The sequence below is a fragment of the Gastrolobium bilobum genome, unplaced genomic scaffold (genome assembly GCF_033153095.1).
Source record: "Gastrolobium bilobum isolate Gb01-03AN ecotype WA unplaced genomic scaffold, APGP_CSIRO_Gbil_v1 utg78659, whole genome shotgun sequence".
Lineage (NCBI taxonomy): Eukaryota > Viridiplantae > Streptophyta > Magnoliopsida > Fabales > Fabaceae > Gastrolobium > Gastrolobium bilobum.
This window is the reverse complement of record NW_026897683.1, coordinates 77,613-101,096: the sequence shown is the minus strand read 5'-3', so window position 1 is coordinate 101,096 and position 23,484 is coordinate 77,613. Positions and strand designations below refer to the sequence as shown.

At 34.9% G+C, this 23,484-nt stretch overlaps 1 protein-coding gene across 1 annotated transcript; it reads right to left on the bottom strand.

Moving 5' to 3' along the window:
* Positions 1 to 9,008: 9,008 nt before the first annotated feature.
* Positions 9,009 to 10,101, bottom strand: LOC133309300 (defensin-like protein). The gene is made up of 2 exons (XM_061510064.1): positions 9,944 to 10,101; positions 9,009 to 9,358 (listed from the first exon to the last, which is right to left on the bottom strand). The coding sequence occupies exons 1-2, from the start codon at positions 9,999 to 10,001 to the stop codon at positions 9,189 to 9,191; spliced, it is 228 nt and encodes a 75-aa protein (XP_061366048.1). The 5' UTR covers positions 10,002 to 10,101; the 3' UTR covers positions 9,009 to 9,188.
* Between the last annotated feature and the right edge of the window lie 13,383 nt (positions 10,102 to 23,484).

Genomic DNA, 23,484 nt, shown 5'->3' with positions numbered 1-23,484 from the left:
AATCTTCACCTTCTGGCAGATCAAACACTTGCACACATACACAGCTATGTCCTTCTTCATTCCTGCCACCAGAAATTTCTCTTCAGGTCTTGGTACATCTTCGTAGCACCAGGATGAACAGTAAACTGTCCCTTATGGGCCTCCTCCATAACCTCTTCGGTTAAGGGACCTCGAGGAATTACAATACGCTTCTGAAACAACAGAAGTCCATCCTCATTCCAAGACACACCGTCTTGGTTCTTCACGTAGTCGAGACACTCTCTCTGCACTTGCGCCTCTTGGATCTTCTCCATAAGCTCATTCCTGACTCTCACAGTCTCCATCTCGAGAAGTGAACCCCCAAACAAGGTGGTCACCTTCAGATCTCGAAACTTCTCTATGAGGTCGAAGTCACCCATCGTCAAACTGGATAGACTCACGGATTTCCGACTCAAAGCATCAGCTACCACATTGGCCTTGCCAGGATGGTACTTCAACTCAAAGTCGTAGTCCTTCAGAAACTCCATCCATCTCCTCTGCCTCATGTTCAGCTCTTTTTGATCAAACAGATACTTCAAGCTCTTGTGATCACTGAACACCGCAAACTGCATGCCAAACAGGTAATGCCTCCAAATCTTGAAAGCAAACACAATCGCAGCCAACTCCAAATCATGAGTCGGGTAGTTCTCCTCATGAGGCTTTAACTGCCTCGAAGCAAAAGCAACAGCTCTACCAGACTGCATCAACACACAGCCCAGCCCCTTTCCAGAATCATCACAGTAAAGCTCAAACGGATCCTTAGGATCAGGAAGGACCAACACAGGTGAAGTAGTCAATCTCTCCTTCAACTCTTGAAAGCACACCTCACACTCGTGAGTCCACACAAATGGAGTCTCCTTTCGGGTAAGGCGAGTCAAAGGGAGAACCATTGTGGAGAAACCCTTGATGAACCTCTGATAGTAACCTGCCAAACCTAAGAAGCTCCTCACTTCCGTAACTGTCTTGGGCCTCTCCCAATCCAGTACGGCCTCAATCTTGTTGGGATCCACTACAACTCCATCTGCTGAAATCACATGCCCCAGAAACTTGACTGATTTGAGCCAAAACTCACACTTAGAAAGCTTAGCATAAAGCTTTTTCTCCTTCAGCACTTGCAGAACAATCCTCAGATGCTCTGCATGCTCCTCCTCAGTGTTGGAGTAAATCAGAATGTCATCAATGAAGATGATCACAAACTGATCCAAATACAGCTGGAAAATCCTGTTCATGTAATACATGAACACTGCTGGCGCATTGGTGAGTCCGAACGGGATCACCAAATACTCAAAGTGACCGTATCTCGAACGAAACGTGGTCTTAGGGACATCCTCCGGCTTCACCTGAATCCGATGGCATCAGGATCAGAGATCAATCTTGGAATACACACAAGCGCCCCTGAGCTGATCCAATAGATCATCAATCCGAGGAAGGGGATACTTGTTCTTGATTGTCACCTTGTTCAGCTGCCTGTAGTCGGTGCACAATCGCATTGTCCCATCTTCTTCTTCACAAAGATGACCGGTGCTCCCCAAGGAGACACACTCGGCTGGATGAAATCTTTCGCTGAAAGATCCTCAATATGCTTCTTCAGCTCAGCCAACTCTGGTGGCGACATCCGATATGAAGCTAAAGAAATTGGCCCCACACCAGGCAACAAGTCAATGGAGAACTCTATCTCCCGCTATGGCGGAAACTTAGGAATCTCCTCAGGAAACACCTCGAGGAACTCCACCACCACAGGAATGCCAGTGATATCCTCCTGTGTCCCACTCACCAAACCTCCCAACATGACATAACCAAATGCCCCTGCTCTCAAGGCCTTCCTAGCCTGCAGCAATGAAATATATGGCGAGGAACTAGCTGTGGAATCACACGGAGACATCACGATGCGCTTTCCACAGCAATCAATCAGTGCACAGTTTCTAGACAACCAATCCATGCCCAGAATAATCTCTAAGTTGGCCATCGGCAATCCTATCAGATCCACCGAGAACTCACGGCCATCCCACTGAAACGCTACATCGAGATGTACAGTGGTAGAAACACATATCTCTCTGGTGGCGGTAGTCACCCGCAACGGTGGAGAAAGCACAGACATGGGCAACTCAAGCCCCAAAGCAATCGGTGTAGCAACAAACGAATGTGTAGCCCCGGAGTCAAACAATGCATCAACAGCAATACCACCAATAGACACAGTACCTCTAACAAGGTTTGGAGCACGGTCCGACTGCTGCCTATCCAAGGTGAACACACGCCCAACTGAAGGTGGCACTGCAGGTGCCAAAGTTGAAGCCATCGGAACCATCTGTAAAGGAACTGCCTGAACAACTGCAGCTCTCGTCGTTGGCGACGGATAGTCTCTAGAGAAGTGGCCCTCCTTGCCACACAGGAAACAAACCAATTTCCCCGAAGCACAACGTCCCACATGCTCCTTTCCACATCCCGAACACCTCGGACTGGAAGGAGGCCTAGCAGCACTCCCTTGCTGTGAAGCAGCCCTCTTGAACTGACCAGGCGTCTGCCTAGTAGCCAACTGTTTACCCTTGCCCTTCCCAGCAAACTTCTTGTCCTTCCAAGAAGTAGAAACAGGAGTGGAACCAACAGTCCCCTTGGTCTCGTCGACCCTGGCCCTCTTGGCCTTACTTGCTATGCAGACATCCTCAATGTCCTTACACTGCTGAACCAGTGTACCAAAGTCCCTCGAAGCAGCTCCAGCAATATGCTCAGCAATCACCTCACTAAGTCCTCTACGGAACTTAGCAGCCAAAAACATCAGAGTAGGAGGAACCATCCTGAAGTGCGCAAACTTCACCAGCTCATTGAACTTGGCCAGGTACTCGTCAACAGACATCGAGCCCTAAACCAATCTATCAAACTCCCCCTGCTTCCTCTCCTGCGCATCGTAGGGAAAGTATCTGCCCAAAAAGCACTCCTCAAAGAATGGCCATGTCATGACACGACCCTGCATCTCATAAGCACGAGAGGTGTTCGTCCACCACTCATGGGCATCGCCCTCCAGCATGTAAGTCGAGAACATCAGCTTCTGTGGGTCTGTACACTGGATGACCCGAAATATCTTGTCCAGCGACTCCAGCATCTTGCAGCAGCAATAGGATCCAAAGACCCCTCAAACCCAGGTGGCTTATGCTTCCTGAAAGCATTCAGCCGGCGATCTATCACATCACGATCCTCAGCAGGCTCTACAAGAGTCTCCCTCGTCTCAGCGACATGAGCAGCACTGCCAATGTGACTCAGGCTCTCATCCTGAACACTAGGTGGAGGCGGCAGCGGTGGTGGCGGTGGTGCCTGGCCTACAGCAGGACCAGCCCTCATCTCCTCCAACATGACTCTCATCATCGTCATATTTGCCATCCTGTTCGCCTCGAGGACATCCTCAGTGGTCCTCCGGTTCGCTTCACGAACCTCTTCTGCGGCAATCAGGTTCGCCTCGCGAACAACATCCATCATTGCCGCGTTGGCCAATCTAGTGGCCTCCTGATCGGCTAACCTAGCCGCCTGCAAAGGTACAAGGGATAGTTTTAAATCTGATTGAGTTAGAGTATTAATGTGTAAGATCAGAATTCCATCCCTCCTACCTATGTACGCATGAGAGAGGGAAAGAAATGAGAGGTTCTTGACCAATAGAGTTGCATGCAATTAGATTCCAACCTCCTCATTGGCTGCATGTAACTAAAGCTGAATGGCCTTGACTTAAGACAACAAGTCATCAGATTTTTCTGCTCAAGGTGGCGTTAAATACAAGAGGGTAAGGTTGAGTAGTTTGTTTGACATGTGGAGATGGCTTCCCAAATAGGGGCTGACTTGTTGGATCACTTAGGAGGAGATGAGATTAGGATAAAGTGAACAATTGGGCTGCATCAATTGCACTTCTTAAGGCCCTAAGGTTTCGGCCAACATGGGAGGTGGGTCAAAAATTTACAAACCCAAAAGTGTTACTACTTTGGTACTAGCCCAAAAAAATTATAAATCCCCAAATCTTATAATTATTTTTAATCTTTCTATATGTCGCTACTAATTTATCCCTACATCTTTTAGCTAAAGTTTCACATGCCCAAAATAATTCCTCCATATCGTTATAATTCAAATAATTCCTCAACTCAATCTTAATTCCACTCTAGTAGCCATATAAATCGAAATAAAAGCATGCTATGCACATAACTCGAATTTAATATGAATATCGATAATCCACATAGCAGTATATATATATTTTTCCTAATTACGTGGGATGTTACAGCGGGAAATTCATCTGAAGACAGAGCTGTCGCGCTACAAGCGCGAGATCCGCACTAGTAGCGTGGGAAAATTTTCACAAGACAGCATTGCCGTGCTACTAGCGCGAGATTCGGGCTAGTAGCGCGGGATTCAGCTACCTTTGTTATTTTTACCGCGTTAGTAGAGCGGGAAGCACGTGACTAATTTTTAAATAGATCCAATTACAATTTAAGCAGGATTCTACCTCAAATATTTGATCAAGATTTGGATAGATTTGACATTAAGCTATATAAAGGGGATGTAAGCCCTTATTGGTCATCTTAGAGAGAGATCAAGAAATTGAAAGATTCTTGCAGACTTACGCTGGAGATCAAGATTTCAGAGAAATTGAAGATTGAAGACCTTTGTGAAGACCTCTTCTTCTTCTTCTTCTTCTTCTTTTCTTTTCCTTAATGAATATTTTTTATTTTTTGTTGTGTTTAAGTCAGATATCTCTGGCTAATTTCCTTTTGTAATTAAGGTTATGGATCCGATGTGAATCCTTTATGAGTTCTGAATTGTTTTTATAATTATTTTAATTCAATTAGTTTAATTTTACCTTGCATGAATTTTATATAGCCTTATAAGATCTGATCAATTTTATAGGGTTTTGAGGGTTAGAGCTCGCAATAGGCAAATTGGGATTTTAATCTTGACAGGGGTAAAATAACAATTTGTGCATGATCTAGACATAGGCATGTATGAATTGCAAACTTTTTAATTCATCGAACTTAATGCTTAAATCAAGAAGGATCACTAGGACACTAGGGTTCTAATTGGGTTAAAGAGTTAAATACTCTAAGACATTAGGGTTTAACTAATTAATTTAAAGAAGATGAATTGTTTGAACTGTTGTAATTATAAGAACTAATTCAGATTTATATAGGAGGATCAAATGTGAAGTATACATTGACTACAGTTTGTCATTACAGTTTCTTTGCTCATATCTCTTCTTTGCGCTCTTGAATATTCTTGAATGTTCTTGATTTTTTTTGCAATTACTTTTGTTCTCTTATTTTTATTTTAAGTCAAAAATTATTCTCAACAACTAAATTGGAATGTCCAAATTAAAGGGAATAGTTAGAATAGTACTTGGTGCTTTAATCCTCGTGGGACGATACTCTTTCTCACTACTTTATTACTTGAAACGATCAGTATACTTGCTGTAATCACAACAGAAATCTACGGATAAGCGATAATAGAGGCAGCGAAGGCTAATGTAAGGACTTGAAAACGTATTCTTATATACAAAACTTGTGGGGAAAAAGGGAATCTGAAACGTCATGAAGAGGTATTTTGAAGACTACAAGCTAGGAAATCACACTTGTGGAATTAAAATATCGAAAATCATTATCTCATTTTACATGAGATAACTATCTCTTATTGGAAAAAATCTTCGGCGCTACTGTTGCACCAAGATACAGTGCATCACATCAATGAGAGCATTAAACATCATAAGAGAGAGAAAAAATTTGGCAGAGAAAAGAAAACTTTAACTGATTTGTAATATTTCTATTGGTGGGATGTACTGAATCTTTGGTGCAACAGTAGCACCAAAGATTTATTCCTCATGTTGTTCTCACATAAAAAATTGTGTCACCATTTTTTTCTTTTTTTAATAGGTAGTGGGCCCCACCACATCATGTGTCTATAGTAGGAGATAACTATCTCCAACAACATGAAAAAATAGAATCCCTTAAAATATTCTCTTAAATAAAAAATTCTAAAGTTTTGTTTATAAATTATAACATACACAAATACACAATCTCAGTGAGATCGATAAACCAAAAGGCCAAGAATGTAACCCCCTATGATGCACGGACACTGACACGGGACACTGAACACGACGCGACATGACATGACACGCCGACACGTTAATTTTCAAAATGACATTTTTCGACATGTTGGGATACGTTTTGATATTAAATAATATTTTCAATATATATAATATAATTTATATTTAATACATATAACAGTCCATAATGAGTCATATAACCAATCAAATATTCAAATTTTATAACATAAATATAAAAAAAATAATTTTTCGTACCTTGTTAATTTTTCATGTCAAATTTCATAACATAAAAAAAAATATTTATAAATGATTTTTTTTATTTTTAGTTAATAAAAAAAAGACAAAAAAAACGTGTCTGAGCGTGTCCAGGCGTGTCCGAGCGTTAACCACGTGTCGAAAAAAGTTGACTGTGTGTCAGAAAAACGTGTCGGAGCGTGTCGAAGAGTTGACCACGTGTCCCAAAATATTGATCTCGTGTCAGACGCGTGTCGGAACGTGTCGGAGCGTGTCCGTGTCGGACACGTGTCTGACACGCACATTTTGAAGAAAAACCCGTGTGTGGGTATCAGAGGTAACCCCAGGGTGTAAATAAAGAATGAAAGTTCAATAGGTCTTTACTTGCTTTTTCCCTTATACATGTATGGTTGACTTTTAGACTTCATTCATAAATTTTCACGCTCGGGATTTTCAAACCATACGCGTGTCAGAACGTGTCGGAGCGTGTCCGTGTCGGACACGTGTCCGACACGTACATTTTAAAAAAAAAAAAAACCCATGTCCGCGTATCAGAGGTAACCCCAAGGTGTAAATAAAGAACGAAAGTTTAATAGGTCTTTACTTGCTTTTTCCCTTATACATGTATGGTTGACTTTTAGACCTCATTCATAAATTTTCACGCTTGGGATTTTTAAACCCTTCCATGGACGAAGAAAAAGTAAAAAATTCTGAAAACTTCTTTCATACTTTTTTTTTTTTTTTTTTTGTAAACAACTTCTTTCATACTTGACATAATATTTTTCTACATGCTACTACATATCTTTCTCATTGATGATGAGATAAGAAAGAGAAAAATATGTTTTTTAAATGAGTGACTATGATCAAATAACATAACTACATGACCAGTTCAATTGAGAGGATCCAAATCCATTTGTGTATGTTAGAAAAATGGATTGGGGTTTTGTAGTTGAAAAATGATAGCAAAGAATGTTGGAATATATTTAAGTGTGATAAGTTGCACATTGGTTAATAATTGACTAAGTGAAGTGAATATAGGTGGATGGACCCATAAATCCAATTCTTTAAGATTTTTGGTCGTAACATGGTGTCGAACTCACTTGATATGGTGGTGAAGCTTTGGGCCCCATTGGTGGTGGTCCCTCGCCATGGGCTCCCCCTGGAACCACCTGACAGTTGTATCAGAGCCGAGTTGGGCTCGGGCTAGTCAGGTGATTGACTAGAGGTGGGTTGAGTATTTGGACCTTGAGGTACTTGGTTGAGGGAGAGCATATAAATGTTGGTTTCACACTTAAGGGGGAGGTTGTTGGGATATATTCAAGTGTGATGAGCAAGGAAGCACGGACACTTGTAAAAATAGGGAGAGTCGTGTACGCTCCGACACGGCGACACGCTCCGACACGGTGTCGGACACGCGGTCAACTTTTTCCGACACGTTGACCATTCTGACACGCGAATTTGACCGTGTCCGACACGGTCAAATGACATTTTCGTAATTTTTTTTTGAATTTTTTTAAAAAAAAATTATTATTTTTTTTAAAAATTAAAATATATTAATAAAGCTTCCACCTGATCATATCAATTTTTATTCTTTTTTCTTTTTTCCCCTTAAGTAGATAAGAGATCATCTCAACATCATTGTTGTCAATTCCTATCACGCTCTTGTTGTATCTCCTTGTCTCTGATATCTCTCTTTAATATGATTTGATCTCTCTATCTGATATTATATATCTCTCTCATCCCAGTTCTTATTTTTTTATTAAAGCTTCCATCTTTATAACATGTTGATGGGTATTATTAATTTAGTTTCATTTTTTTGTTAAATTATTAAATATTAAATGAAATATACACTATATAAATTAAAAATCTTATTTAATATTAAAACGTGTCCCAACATGTCGAAATCTATAATTTTTTAGTATTGATGTGTCGGAGTGTCGTGTCGTGTCGTGTCACGTGTCGCGTGTCGTATCGGTGCTACATAGGTGATGAGTCCCACATTGGTTGGTAATGGGCTAAGTGAAGTGAATATAGTGGATGGACATGTGAACCCAATGCTTTAAGGTTTTTGGTTGTGACATGATGTCGGACCCACTTATTATGGTTGGGCTAACTTAGCTCATTGGTGGTGATTCCCCACCACGGGCTCCCCCTGGACCATTCTGACAAAGAATCCTTAATATCACAAAACAAATAATTATACAATAAATAATAAAATAAAATGTAAGTTCAAAAATTTTAAATGCTTAAATTATAATTGTACGATCCTGTAATTTTTTTTTTTTTTTGATAACAGTAATTTTTTTTTTTTAAACTAGAGGCAATCGTGTTCCAAGAAAAAATAATTAACTAGTACTAGTAGCTTCAATAAATTTGAGTAGCCCAATTTTATGTTCAAAACTTGATTTGGAAAGTTTTTATTGCTTCAATCAATTCTCATTGATATGCATTCAATACTTCGAACCACATCATTTATGAGGCTCTCAACTACCAAAAACCATTTAACAACTCAACAAACAAAACTACATGTCTTTTCTATGCTAAGTAGCTTTGTGTAATCTGTGATGTACTATAATAATATTCATTATTATGTCATTTCTTTCTATAGCAATTGATTTAGCATGATGTATGAAGAGATGACGTGACAATTGATTAAACTAATCGTACTTGGGAACGATATATGAAAACATAGGTAACAAAATTATCTAATTCATATTTTGCAACAACACATGTTTATTCTGTAACATAAAGTACATAACTAACCCGTTATGCACTCAGTACATATATAGATGCAGTACTAGTCTTATTTAATTAGATATATAGTCTAATTTGTATGTGACGCTGCATCTTCATGTTGGAGAAAATCCATTTAACAGTTTCTGGTGCACCAACAGCGAAAATCATCCCTGCATCTGCCACTGATTAAGTGCTCTTTGTTCTTACAGTGATCATCACAGCTTCCAGTGGTGAAGCATGGACCCCTATACGTATCAGCCAGGTTCTCACAAGTTGCTGCCTCAGTTTGCACCACCATTTCTTCTGCACGTAGCAATGATCATTCATGTGAGATATTTGTCGAACCAAAAACGATTAATAACAAAGGAAGAAAAAAGAAATGAAACGAATAGGTGTAAAATATAAGGGTTTGGTGTTTATAGGATAAAGTTATGTCCTCAAACACTAAAATAATAATTGACATATCATCTCGATCTAAAATTTTAAAATATTAAGTTTATATATTTCTTCATTAATGTTGTCTTTATTTAAATAATGTAAAATTTTCTCACAGTTGAATACCAGATCACAAATTATTCCTTAAAAATTATATGAGCAAAACGCATAATAAAAATTATGCATGCTAGAGATATTTCCACCGATTTATCCATTACTCGATTAACCCGGTCGAGCCAAATAGGATTCTAAAAGTAGCAAATCTCTTCTTACCAAATTTTTAATACAATTTTACACCTATGACTTAAATTTGAAACCACTGATTAAATTAGAATAACTCAATAATAGTTGGTGCATTATTCTTTATAAATTATGCATCCTAAACAGTGATATATAAATATAGTGAGACTATATACACATGAAATAGAGTTAACTTTAAGAGTAATTACTTACGAGCAACAAAGAGAACGAGGAAGAGGAGGCACAATCCAGCAAGTGATTTCTTCTCCATGGCTTAGTTATTAACTTATATGCTATACGTGTGGTTGTGAAGTTGTGAATTCGTGATTATAGGTGGTCTGTGTTAGATGTATTTATAGCCCTCAGGGACTTGACGAGTAAGAGGGATCACAATTATTTTTGACAATGAAGTTGCCGAAAGAAAGAGACGTAAGCCGATCGAAACAAGAAGAAAATGGTTGAAGCAGATTCCAATAGTCGAGTATCAAGATATAATTAAATGCATTGTCGAGTTTGAATTTTCTTGGAGGAAAAATTCAACAATGTGTACAGAGTAGAGCTATCAAGATATAAATGCTTGATAGATTGAGTTGATGGATCTTTAGCTTCTTTCTAGATTTTATTTAATATGTGACGTGATATAATATATTAAAATTTAAGAATATATTTTTTTATTAAATTTTAAAAATATTTTCACTTTAAGAAAACCTTTTTAAAAATACTTGTCACAATTATATGTCTCTTATATTTCAATTTTTCGTTCACATGTTTATAGTAGTTTGTTATAAGATAAAACAAGAAAGAGAAGAAAATAAAATTGAATTTTTTCACTTTATTTCTCATAAAAAGGATATAATAAAAAGTGTAAAAAATAAGATGTTGGAATAATATTATACCTTGAATTCGAGTTGAAGGATCCCGAACTTCTTTCTAAATTTTATTTAATTCAGAATATAGGGTGATATTAACTTATTAAAATTCAAGATTACATCACCCACACAAAAAAAAATTCAAGATTAAATATATATTTTTTTATTAAAAAAATTGACTTTAAGAAATTTTTTATTTATTTATGTCACTATTGTATTTCTCTTCTATTTCATTTGTTCAAGCGCTGTGGAATTTTTAACACAGCTTTATGTCCTGTTTACTTTTCAACACAATAAATATGTGAGATGAGTATAATACAAAAATATAATATAAAATTATTAATATAATTTTGGATTTAATAATTCTCTTTTTACACGAGATATAATTATCTCTTATTACTTGTTATATTTTTAGAATTGTGTTAAGAAATTATAATAATAAAGAATAATTAGTCCAAACAAATTTAAAATTACAAAATTATTATTTTTCCATTTTAAAACGATGTCGTTTTGAATTATACGAAATAAATTATCTCATGTAACTGAAAAACTATTAAACTCGTAATTTTATCTCATAATTTAAATTTTTGAGTTATAATAATTGTTTAATGATATTTTGAATAATTTTTTATGAAATAAAAGAAGAAAGAGAGAATTAAAAAATAAATTCTTTCACTTTTTTTGCAAAAACATAAAATAAAAGTGTTAAAAATACCTTGTCGGTGTAAGATTACGTGCATGACTTTTCTCTTTCAGCCAGTTACTCATTAGTCAATGGCTGCTTGACTTCTATTTGCAATGCGGTCCATGTTTATCTGAGAGAAAAAAATTATTTAGGATGGGTTTGTTTTTTCTGCAGTTACATAAGTTATTTGTAGTAAGTTCAATACGACGTTGTTTTGGAGCGGAAATTATGGTGTATTTATAATTTTAATTTATTTCAGGATTATAATAGTCTTTATATTTATAATTTTTTAAAATTTCAATACCAAAACGATGTAATTATAAAAATAAATGCTAAGTTATCTGCATTAACTGCAGAAACATTTTTCCAATATATTAATTATATCAAATAGATCATTAATGCCTGTATATCTTCCCTAATACGTTTAATTACTCGAATGAAATATAATCCATTTCTTGACAAACAACCAGACGTGATATCTAAAATTATTTTATTTTATTTTTAATGTTTAGTAGTATTTTATTTATCATTTTAAGCTTTCGTGATATCTAAAAATTTTATTTTAGTATTTCTCTACAAAAAATAAAGAAACATCAACAATACCTTTATCCCAAATTAATTAGGGTCGATGGTAGATGAACCCAAATGAAAGATACAAAAAAATTGAAAAAAGAAACATAAAAATAAAAATAAAAATAAATAAATAAAATAGTAATAATAAATATATATATATATATATATATATATATATATATATATATATATATATATATATATATATATATATATAAGTAAAAAAGAAAGGAAAAAGAAGAAGAGGGGAAATGAAGGGAAAAAGGACTAAAAAGGGACCTTCCAGAACATAGGAATAACAACGGGTCTAACCCTCCACCATTCTTATAGCTTTTCTCCATTCCGTTCTAAAGCATACCGTCTGCCAATCTATATCCCACTCCATTAAATCTTGTTTTACTACCTTCCCCCAAGTAAGTTTCGGTCTACCTCTACCTCTTTTTGTGTTTAGCTCTTGGTAACAAACTTTTGTTCTTACGAGAGCATCCAGGGGCCTTCTCATTACGTGCCCAAACCACCTCAATCTATGTTCTCTTATCTTCTCAACCACCGGTAGTACTCCTACCTTTCGTCGAATATCTTCATTTCTTATCTTATCCATCCTCGTATAACCACACATCCACCTTAACATCCTCATCTCTACTACTCCCATTTTATGCTCATGTTGCCTATGTGCTGGCCATCATTCAGCTCCATATAGCATTACAGGTCTTACTGCTGTTTTATAGAATTTTCTTTTTAACTTAAGGGAGATTTTGTGGTCACACAAAAACCCAGATGCACTGCGCCATTTCATCCACCCTGCTCTGATTCTATGATTTGCATCCTCATCAATCTCTCCACCTTTTTGCAAAACGGAGTCCAGGTATTTAAAAGCGTCTTTCTTGGGTACCTCTTGATCACTTAGATGCATGAGATCTTGGTCTACATCTCTTACCAGAGAAAACTCACACTTCAGATACTCAGTCTTGCTTCGACTTAATGTGAATCCTTTAGATTCCAATGTGCTTCTCCAGAATTCAAGTTTTCTATTAACATCATTCTTGCTCTCATCAATAAGCACACTATCGTCTGCAAAAAGCATACACCATGGCACTTCTTCTTGAATATCTTTTGTTAGTTCATCCATAACTAAGGTAAAGAGATAAGGACTTAAAGCCGACCCTTGGTGTACACCTACCGTGATAGAAAAATAACTTGATGTTCCGTTACAAGCTTTCACACATGTAGTAGCCTCATCATACATATCCTTGATTGCCTTTACATACTTTGATGGTATCTTTTTCTTCTCCAGAACCCACCATAAAAATTTCCTTGGAACCCTATCGTATGCTTTCTCAAGGTCTATGAACACCATATGTAAGTCCTTCTTCTTTTCTCTATATCTTTCCATTAGTTGTCGCATCAAGAAAATGGCTTCCATGGTACATCTTCCTGGCATAAACACTACTAGAAAATACTTGTATAGTGATGGAATTGCTATGGAAATTCCATTCCTAATTTCATCATCGCTACTACTTTCCGTCACAAATTCCCTCACAAAATCGTTTGCAATGGAATTTGCGACGGAAAGTAGTAGCGAGGATGAAATTAGCAACGGAATTTCCATAGCCATTCCGTCGCTATACAAGTTTTTTCTAGTAGTGAAATCCAAATTGATTTACAGAAACCTTGGTATCTCTCCTCAAGCGATGCTCAATAACCCTCTCCCACAACTTCATAGCATGACTCATTAGCTTAATTTATGTCAAAGATTATTCATATATGAAGACAAAAATGAGATTCTATGGACTATGAAAGTAAATATCAACACACATTTGTGCTTGAAAATTGACAAATGAATGAGAGTGTGAAATTGAATCAAATAACACTATAAAATTCATAAAATAATAAATATTTTTAAGCTTTTTTTTTAATGGATTGACAAGCTAATCCGCCATAAAATGAGACGGATTGATATTTTCAACTCATTTTTGGCAAGTTGACCTACTTTGCCACCTATAACTGTGAGTTTGGACAATATCATCAGGTTTTGCATTGATTTGAATGAGTAATGCTGTTTCTTGAGTCTTTTTAAATTGGATACCCACTAATTAGTTTCTAAAATCCTCTTAATATTCATCATAATTTTATGTTTGTTGTAAAACTAGAAGAAATATAGTAAATATAAGAGAGAAAAAAAAGAAAAATGGAAGAGTGATATTTCTGTTGTATTCTTGTTGTATATTACAAGCTTTGAGCACGAATAAGCTATCAAGAATAAGCTTTAAGAATATATATATATTTTATTAATTTTTAAAAATATTTTCACTTCAAGAAAACCATTTTAAAAATACTTGTCACAATTATATTTCTCTTATATTTCAATTTTTCGTTCACATGTTTATAGTAATTTATTATAAGATAAAACAAGAAAGAGAAGATAATAAAATTGAATTTTCTCACTTTATTTCTCATAAAAAGGATATAATAAAAAGTGTAAAAAATAAGATGTTGGAATAATATTATACCTAGAATTCGAGATGAAGGATCCCGAGCTTCTTTCTAAATTTTATTTAATTCAAAATATAGGGTGATATTAACTTATTAAAATTCAAGATAGATTTCGCCCACACAAAAGAAAAATCAAGATTAAATAAATATTTTTTTATTTTAAAAAATTGACTTTAAGAAATTTTTTATTTATTTATGTCTCTATTGTATTTCTCTTCTATTTCATTTGTTCGTACAAGCGCTGTGGAATTTTTAACACAGCTAGATGAGTTTATGTCCTGTTTACTTTTCAACCCAATAAATATGTGAGATGAGTATAATATTAAAATATAACATAAAATTATTAATATAATTTTGAATAAATTATCTCTTATTACTTGTTATAGTTTTAGAGTTGAGTTAAAAAATTATAATAATAAAAACTAAATATTAAATTATCTCATATAACTGAAAAACTATTAAACTCGTAATTTTATCCCATAATTTAAATTTCTGAGTTATAAAAATTGTTTAATGATATGTTTTTGAATAATTTTTTATGAAATAAAAGAAGAAAGAGAGAATTAAAAAAATAAATTCTTTCAATTTTGTTTGCTAAAACATAAAATAAAAGAGTTAAAAATACCTTCTCGATAACCCCCAAGGGTAGCTCAGTTGGCAGCTGAGCTCCCAAGGGATTGCTTGGTGCAGGGATCAAATTCTGCCTCAAGCAGTTTTTTGGAAAATCTTTGGGGGTTAGAGGATAAGCCAAAAATCTTCGGTTGGGGAATTAGTCTCGTCCTTTCTACCGTTGTGAAGCTTAGTGCACCCACTCTTACAATGAAGAGCTAGCCCAAACAAACGGGCCACCTCCTGGCAATATACCAAAAAAAAAAAAATACCTTGTCGGTCTACGATTACGTGCATGACTTTTCTTTTTGAGCCAGTTACTCATTAGTCAATGGCTGCTTGACTTCTATTTGCAGCATTATATATTAATTATACCAAAGAGATCATTAATGCCTGTATATCTTCCCTAATACGTTTAATTACTCTAATGAAATATAATCCATTTCTTGACAAACAACCAGACGTGATATCTCAAATTATTTTATTTTATTTTTAATGTTTAGTAGTATTTTATCTATCATTTTAAGCTTTCGTGATATTTAAAATTTTTATTTTAGTATTTCTCTACAAAAAATAAAGAAAAGAACACTTAATTTATGACAAAGATTATTCATATATGAAGACAAAAATGAGATTCTGTGGACTATGAAAGTAAATATAAACATACATTTATGCTTGAAAATAGAAAAATTAATGAGAGGTTGAAATTGAATCAAATAACACTATAAAATTCATAAAATAATATATATTTCTAAGCTTTTTTTTAAATGGATTTACAAACTAATCCGTCATAAAATGAGACAAATTGATATTTTCAACTCACTTTTTACCCATTTTTGGCAAATTGACCTACTTTGCCACCTATAACTGTGAGTTTGGACAATATCAGTCACGTTTTGCATTGTTTTGCATTGATTTGAATGAGTAATGCTGTTTCTGGAGTCTTTTTAAATTGGACACACACTAATTAGTTTCTAAAATCCTCTTAATATTCATCATAATTTTATGTTTGTTGTAAAACTATAAGAAATATAGTAAATATAAGAGAGAGAAAAAGAAAAATGGAAGAGTGATATTTCTGTTGTATTATTATTGTATATTTCAAGCTTTGAGCATGAATAAGATATCAAGAATAAGCTTTAAGAATATATATTTTTTATTAATTTTTAAAAATATCTTCACTTTAAGAAAACCTTTTTAAAAATACTTGTCACAATTATATTTCTCTTATATTTCAATTTTTCGTTCACATGTTTATAGTAATTTATTATAAGATAAAACAAGAAAGAGAAGATAATAAAATTGAATTTTCTCACTTTATTTCTCATAAAAAGGATATAATAAAAAGTGTAAAAAATAAGATGTTGGAATAATATTATACCTTAATTCGAGTTGAAGGATCCCGAGCTTCTTTCTAAATTTTATTTTATTCAAAATATAGGGTGATATTAACTTATTAAAATTCAAGATAGATGTCACCCACACAAAAGAAAAATCAAGATTAAATATTTTTTTTATTTTAAAAAATTGACTTTAAGAAATTTTTTATTTATTTATGTCTCTATTGTATTTCTCTTCTATTTCATTTGTTCATGTTGAAATGAGATAATATTTGCTGAGTCGTACAGTTGTTGGAATTTTAATCATTGATTACACAATTACATAATTATAGGAGATTTGTATTAAATAGATTAATTTTCTTATTTGCAGTTGATTGACATAATCATAGGAGTTTTGTATTAAATAGAAATAGTAACAGGTTATTTCATTTCCTTATTCATAGTTGATTGACAGCTAATTTGTAATGGACCTAGGGTCTTTATTTATGTATATAATTACTCGAGTAAAGAAGAATAAACATGCAGAAATATTCATAATATGACACTATTGTTTTGACATGGTATTAGAGTATTTCTGATCTAGGAACCTATTTTCATTAAACCTTCCACATCGTATTGTTCAATTTGCCTGACTCGAAATTTTTTTTTCTGTTACCCAATTCGAATTTCTATTTTTCCATGAACAATCGCAAAACCTCCTCTGAATCTTCAACCCCGTATTTTTTCAAAAAAAGTTCCCGGAAGAAAATACCTGCCAAAGCCATGACTATTGTCTCCGCTAGAGATGCTCTTGTCCCTGCTGCCAATTTTACTCAATCCGGTATTTTGGGTAAGTCTCTTGCTTTCTATACATTGTCTGGGAATAATATTTGAATAATTGATACAGGTGCTTCTGATCGTATGATTAAAGATTCTTCGGAGTTGTTCAATCTCTGTAATTCTTCACAATCCGTTATTTCCACTGCCAATGGGGGTACCTCAAAAATTACTGGTCAAGGATCCTTAACCCTTTCTGATAGCTTATTTCTAGAGTCTGTGTTGGTTGTACCCTCTCTTGAATACAACTTACTCTCTGTGAGCCAATTAACTTCAAAGCTTAAATGTTCAGTAACTTTTTTTCCATGTCACTGTGTTTTTCAGGACATCCCCACTCGGACTACTCTTGGTTATGGTGTTAGACGTGGCCAGCTTTACTTCTTGGAGGTCCCTGATCCTAGCCATCCTTCTTTGGCTACTACATGTACAACAACCGGTCCAGAACAATCTCGTGCTACCATTTGGCTTTGGCATCGACGACTTGGTCACCTTTCCTTTAGTTATCTAAAAAAGTTATTTCCTCGGTTATTTTTCCATTTGAATAATGCTGATTTCAAATGCAACACTTGTGAATTGGCCAAGAGTCACAGAGTTCCTTATTTTTCTAGTACTAATAAAAGTTCTATTCCTTTTCAAGTTGTTCATTCCGATGTTTGGGGCCATGCAAAGGTTCCTTCATTCTCAGAAGCTTACTATTATGTGACTTTTATTGATGAATGTACCCGGATGACTTGGTTGTCATTGTTAAGACACAAAAGTGATGTCATTGATGCCTTCAAAAAATTTTACAGCATAGTCCAAACCCAATATCAATCTAAGGTTCGAATTCTACAATCTGATAATGGCAGGGAATATTTAGATGGCCGCTTTATTGATTTCTTGAGCACAAAGGGGATCCGACACCAAACCTCTTGCCCTTATACACCCCAACAGAACGACCTAGCTGAACGAAAAAATAGACAACTACTAGAAGTGGTTCGTGCCTCCCTTTTTGGTATGAATTTGCCTAAAACATATTGGGGTGAAGCTGTTGTGTCTGCCTACTACCTCATCAACCGTACTCCATCCAGCGCCCTTCACTTTAAAACTCCACAACAGACTCTGGAATCTTATTTCTCCATTCCTCACATTTCCAACCTTGAGCCTCGTGTTTTTGGGTGCACGGTGTATGTCCATATCCCCAAGATATTACGAAACAAATTGGATCCTTGTGCTAAAAAATATGTATTTGTGGGTTACTCTAATGTACAAAAAGGTTACAGGTGTTATGATTCCGTTCTCCACAAAATGCATGTCACAATGGACGTGTCTTTTCAAGAATTGTAACCATATTATTCAGGGGGAGATTATGTTACTTCGTCTCAGGGGGAGATACCTACTACTGAAGAAGAAATTATAACTCTTCAACACACTCCTGGACCAGATGTTACCCCTCCCACGAATGATTTTGCTACGCGTCTAACACCTATAACTGAGGCATCGTCCCTAGATGTTCCTGAATCCATACCTGAGGTAAACACTAATCCTACTCCTATTTCTTCAAATGGACCTTCTTTTACTAGCATAGATGGTCCCATCTTACCTGTTAGAGTGTCACAAAGACCAAATAAAGGTGTACCAAAACAGCTTTATGAACCAGATCCAAACTCTAAGGTCAAATACCCTATCGGTAACTACATGTCCAATCATAATCATATATAGCATATGTTAATCAATTGTCTAGTATATTTGTTCCTAATAATGTGCAGGATGCTTTGGATGATCCAAATTGGAAGGAAGCCATGAATGTAGAAATGAAGGCCTTACAAAAAAACTCAACGTGGGACCTGATTCCTTTACCAACCGGGAAGAAACCAATTGGATGCAAATGAGTGTTTACTGTGAAGCTTAAAGAAGATGGCAGCCTTGATAGATATAAAGCCAGATTAGTTGCTAAAGGATACGCACAAAAATATGGAGTTGATTATCAAGATACATTTGCACTAGTAGCAAAACTGAACACAATTCGTATTCTGATTTCTATAGCAGCTAACAGAGACTGCCCACTCAATCAATTTGATGTAAAGAATGCATTTTTAAACGGAGACTTAGAAGAAGAAGTGTATATGCAAATTCCACCAGGCGCCAAACATGTCAACTTGAAGGGAAATGAAATGTGTAGATTAAAAAAAGCACTATACGGCCTCAAGCAATCACCTAGAGCTTGGTTTGGCAGGTTCTCTCTAGTCATGAAGAAGTTTGGATACAAACAAAGTAATGCAGACCACACCCTATTCATAAAACATAATGGAGGAAAGGTAACAATGTTAATAGTGTATGTTGATTATATGGTTTTGACTGGTGATGATTTATTTGAAATGGAGTTATTGGAAAGACATTTAGCAAATGAGTTTGAAATGAAAGATCTAGGATCATTAAAGTACTTCCTTGGAATTGAAATTGCTAAATCAAATCAGGGAATTATTTTGTCACAAAAAAGTACATTTCAGATTTACTTGCAGAAACAGGAATGACAACATGTAAACCAGCAGAAACACCAATTGAAATGAATCATGTATTGAGTTTATATCCTGATCAAGTACATACTGATGTTGGCAGATATCAAAGGCTAGTAGGGAGGCTAATTTATTTATCACATACTAGGCCAGACATTGCTTATGCAGTTAGTGTTGTGAGCGGATTTATGCACAAGCCAAGTGAGGAACGCATGGCTGCTATGTATCGAATATTGAGATATTTAAAAGGGTGTCCAGGGAAAGGTCTGCTTTACTCAAAAAACAATAGTCCCAGAATTAAAGGCTACACAGATTCAGATTGGGCTGGAGATAAAACTACCAGACAGTCAACTTCGGGATATTTTACTTTTGTTGAAGGCAATTTAGTTACTTGGAGAGTAAGAAGCAAAAAGTTATGGCTAGATCGAGTGCAGAAGCAGAGTTTAGAGGAATGGCACATGGAGTGTGTGAATTGTTGTGGATTAAGAGCATCCTACAAGACTTAGGAATCTACTACAATCAGCCTATGGAGTTACATTGTGATAATAAAGCTGCTATTGAAATTGCCCATAATCCAGTTCAACATGATAGAACCAAGCATGTAGAAATGGATAGACACTTTATCAAGGAAAAGCTAGATCAACAATTATTCAATTTTCCTACATCAAATCTGAAGATCAGTTAGCCGACATCTTGACAAAGGCTGTATCAGGAAAAGTGTTTGAAGAAGCAATTAGCAAGTTGGGCATGATTGATATCTATGCACCAATTTGAGGGGGAGTGTTGAAATGATATAATATTTGCTGAGTTGTACAGTTGTTGGAATTTTAATCACTGATTACATAATCATAGGAGATTTGTATTAAATAGATTAATTTTCTTATTTGCAGTTGATTGACATAATCATAAGAGTTTTGTATTAAATAGAAATAGTAACAGGTTATTTCATTTCTTTATTCATAGCTGATTGACAATTAATTTGTAATGGACCTATAGTCTTCATTTATGTATATAATTACTCCAGTAGAAATATTCATAATATGACACTATTGTTTTTTGACAGTTCATACAAGCGCTGTGGAATTTTTAACACGTACAACTAGATGAGTTTATGTCCTGTTTACTTTTCAACCCAATAAATACGTGAGATGAGTATAATACTAAAATATAATATAAAATTATTAATATAATTTTAGATTTAATAATTCTCCGTTTACACGAGATAAAATTATTACTTGTTATAGTTTTAGAATTGAGTTAAAAAATTATAATAATAAAGACTAATTAGTCCAAAATAAATTTAAAATTACAAAATTATTTTTTTTCTATTTTAAATCGATACCGTTTTGAATTACACGAAATAAATTATCTCATGTAACTGAAAAACTATTAAACTCATAATTTTATCCCATAATTTAAATTTTTGAGTTATAATAATTGTTTAATGATATTTTGAATAATTTTTTATGAAATAAAAGAAGAAAGAGAGAATTAAAAAATAAATTCTTTCACTTTTTTTTGCAAAAACATAAAATAAAAGTGTTAAAAATACCTTGTCGGTGTAATATTACGTGCATGACTTTTCTTTTTGAGCCAGTTACTCATTAGTCAATGGCTGCTTGACTTCTATTTGCAATGCGGTCCATGTTTATCTGAGAGGAAAAAATTATTCAGCATTATATATTAATTATACCAAAGAGATCATTAATACATGTATATCTTCCCTAATACGTTTAATTACTCTAATGAAATATAATCCATTTCTTGGCAAACAACCAGACGTGATATCTAAAATTATTTTATTTATTTCTAATGTTTAGTAGTGTTATGGACCTGACAAAAGGCCCATATTCTAGAAGGACCAATAAAGGACAGCACAAAAGGAAGAGAATTTCCTATTGATGACGATCCTATCCAGACAGCTAAAGAATTGGACTTGGGCTCCCAATATTCCTAAGAGGCCCAGAAGTACACTCCTTCAGGTAAACCATCTATAAATACGAGGTTAAACCAATAAGGTACACACTCTCTAAACCCTCTCTCTTAGCTTGTCACTGGTGTGTGCACCTTGACTATGTCGATTATCACTGTGCACAGTGATTGGCCTACCCTCTCTCTTAGCTTGTCACTGTGCACACACCCCACACCTTGACTATGTCGATTATTACTGTGCACAGTGATCGGCCTACCCTAAAGGGTATCTCATTCATAGATACTTGAGAGAGGGCACCTAGATCCTACATAAAATATACCAGCCACCAGTCGGACATCTCTGTCTTTCAGACAGAACATTGGCGCTGTCTGTGGGGACCCGATAAACTTCGATTCCCACCCAATATTGGTGAAAGCGCAGTAGTCGCCGCCACATCCAAATCCTAAGACGATGGATGCAAAGTTCAAAAATGAAGCTCATCAACATCTCAAGGCCGATCACTGTCCTTGGGATGAAATTGAGATCGTGACCACCACCATCCTCGGGATCGTGGCCGAGATCAAGACGAGATTGTGACTGACATCGGGGTTAAAAAGAAAGGGGCAAGTCAACAAAAGCTTAGTCTACTTTCTTTTTATATTCTAAATTCACACTGGAAGAAGGAAAAAGATTCATCTTTTGAGGAAAAGATCCATTTTTGTGAAATCATATATCAATATTTCATAAAAGGAAACTTTTTGATATTTTATATGAATATCTGATAAAAGGATTATATTTTTAATATTATTTGGATTATCTTTATAATATTATATTAATATTAAAGAAAAAGATCCAAAGAGACCAAAAAACATGCTGCCACATGATCTACGTGAACTTCACAAATTTAGTCTCCAGGACAAATTTGACAAATGCAAATGACAACTTTGAAGACACATGGAAATCCGAGCAAATTTGACAAAAATGTAGAATGATTTAAAGACACCTTCAAGTCAAGAAAGATATATTAACACTTTTGTCATCCATGATGCACTGTGACGATAATTGATTCCTTGAAAGCTCAGCGCACAACAAAGCCGCTGATGTAAGCACTATTGTGTGCACAAGCTTGAGTCCGTGTTGGGCCAAGCCTGAGTCCGGCGATATCAATTGTTGTTAGTCGAGATAGGTGGACGGGATATATGGATTCAAAATTACTGTGAGAAAATGATCAGTTTGAATTCAGAATGTCGAGTAATATCGATAATGTCAATAATGTCATATTTATTATGAAATTATTGCTGATTAATTATTATTAATTATTGATTGTCGCTGATTAATTATTACATTGAATCAAAATAATTGCTGATTGTGGGATAATTAGTACTGATTGCTGATTGAATTAAATAAATCGTTGATTGTCTTCTTGATACTCTATTACTGAGCATTTGTTTCTATGCGAGAAATAAGAAAAAAATGTGGTGTGAGCCCCATGCATAATGCACCACACACTACAAAAAATTCGTCTTTTAGCCACGTTCAAAAATGTGGCAAATGTAAACAAAAAACGTGGCTAAAAAAAACTACCACACTTCTGCCCACCATGGCTAATCATGGCGTGGCATTTTTTTTGCCACATTTTTCTTCTCGCTTTGCTACTGCTGTCATGAGTGTGGTAGCGTTATTTTGGCCACGATTATTTTGAAATTAGCCACATTAAAAATGTGACTAATTTGTAGGGAGAAAATAAAAAAAAAATACATTTTTATTTCTTTTTTAATATGCCACTCAACCCAAAAAATAAAAAATAAAAATGTTCCTTTCCAAAATTAACTAGGTGCGATCTTTTGAGTACTTCCATATAAACAAGACAATATATTTCTCCTATAATATTGCTTTGCATCACAGTTATTTAACTTCAGCATTATGGATCTTTAATAACTGTTGAACAAATAACCAAAATAA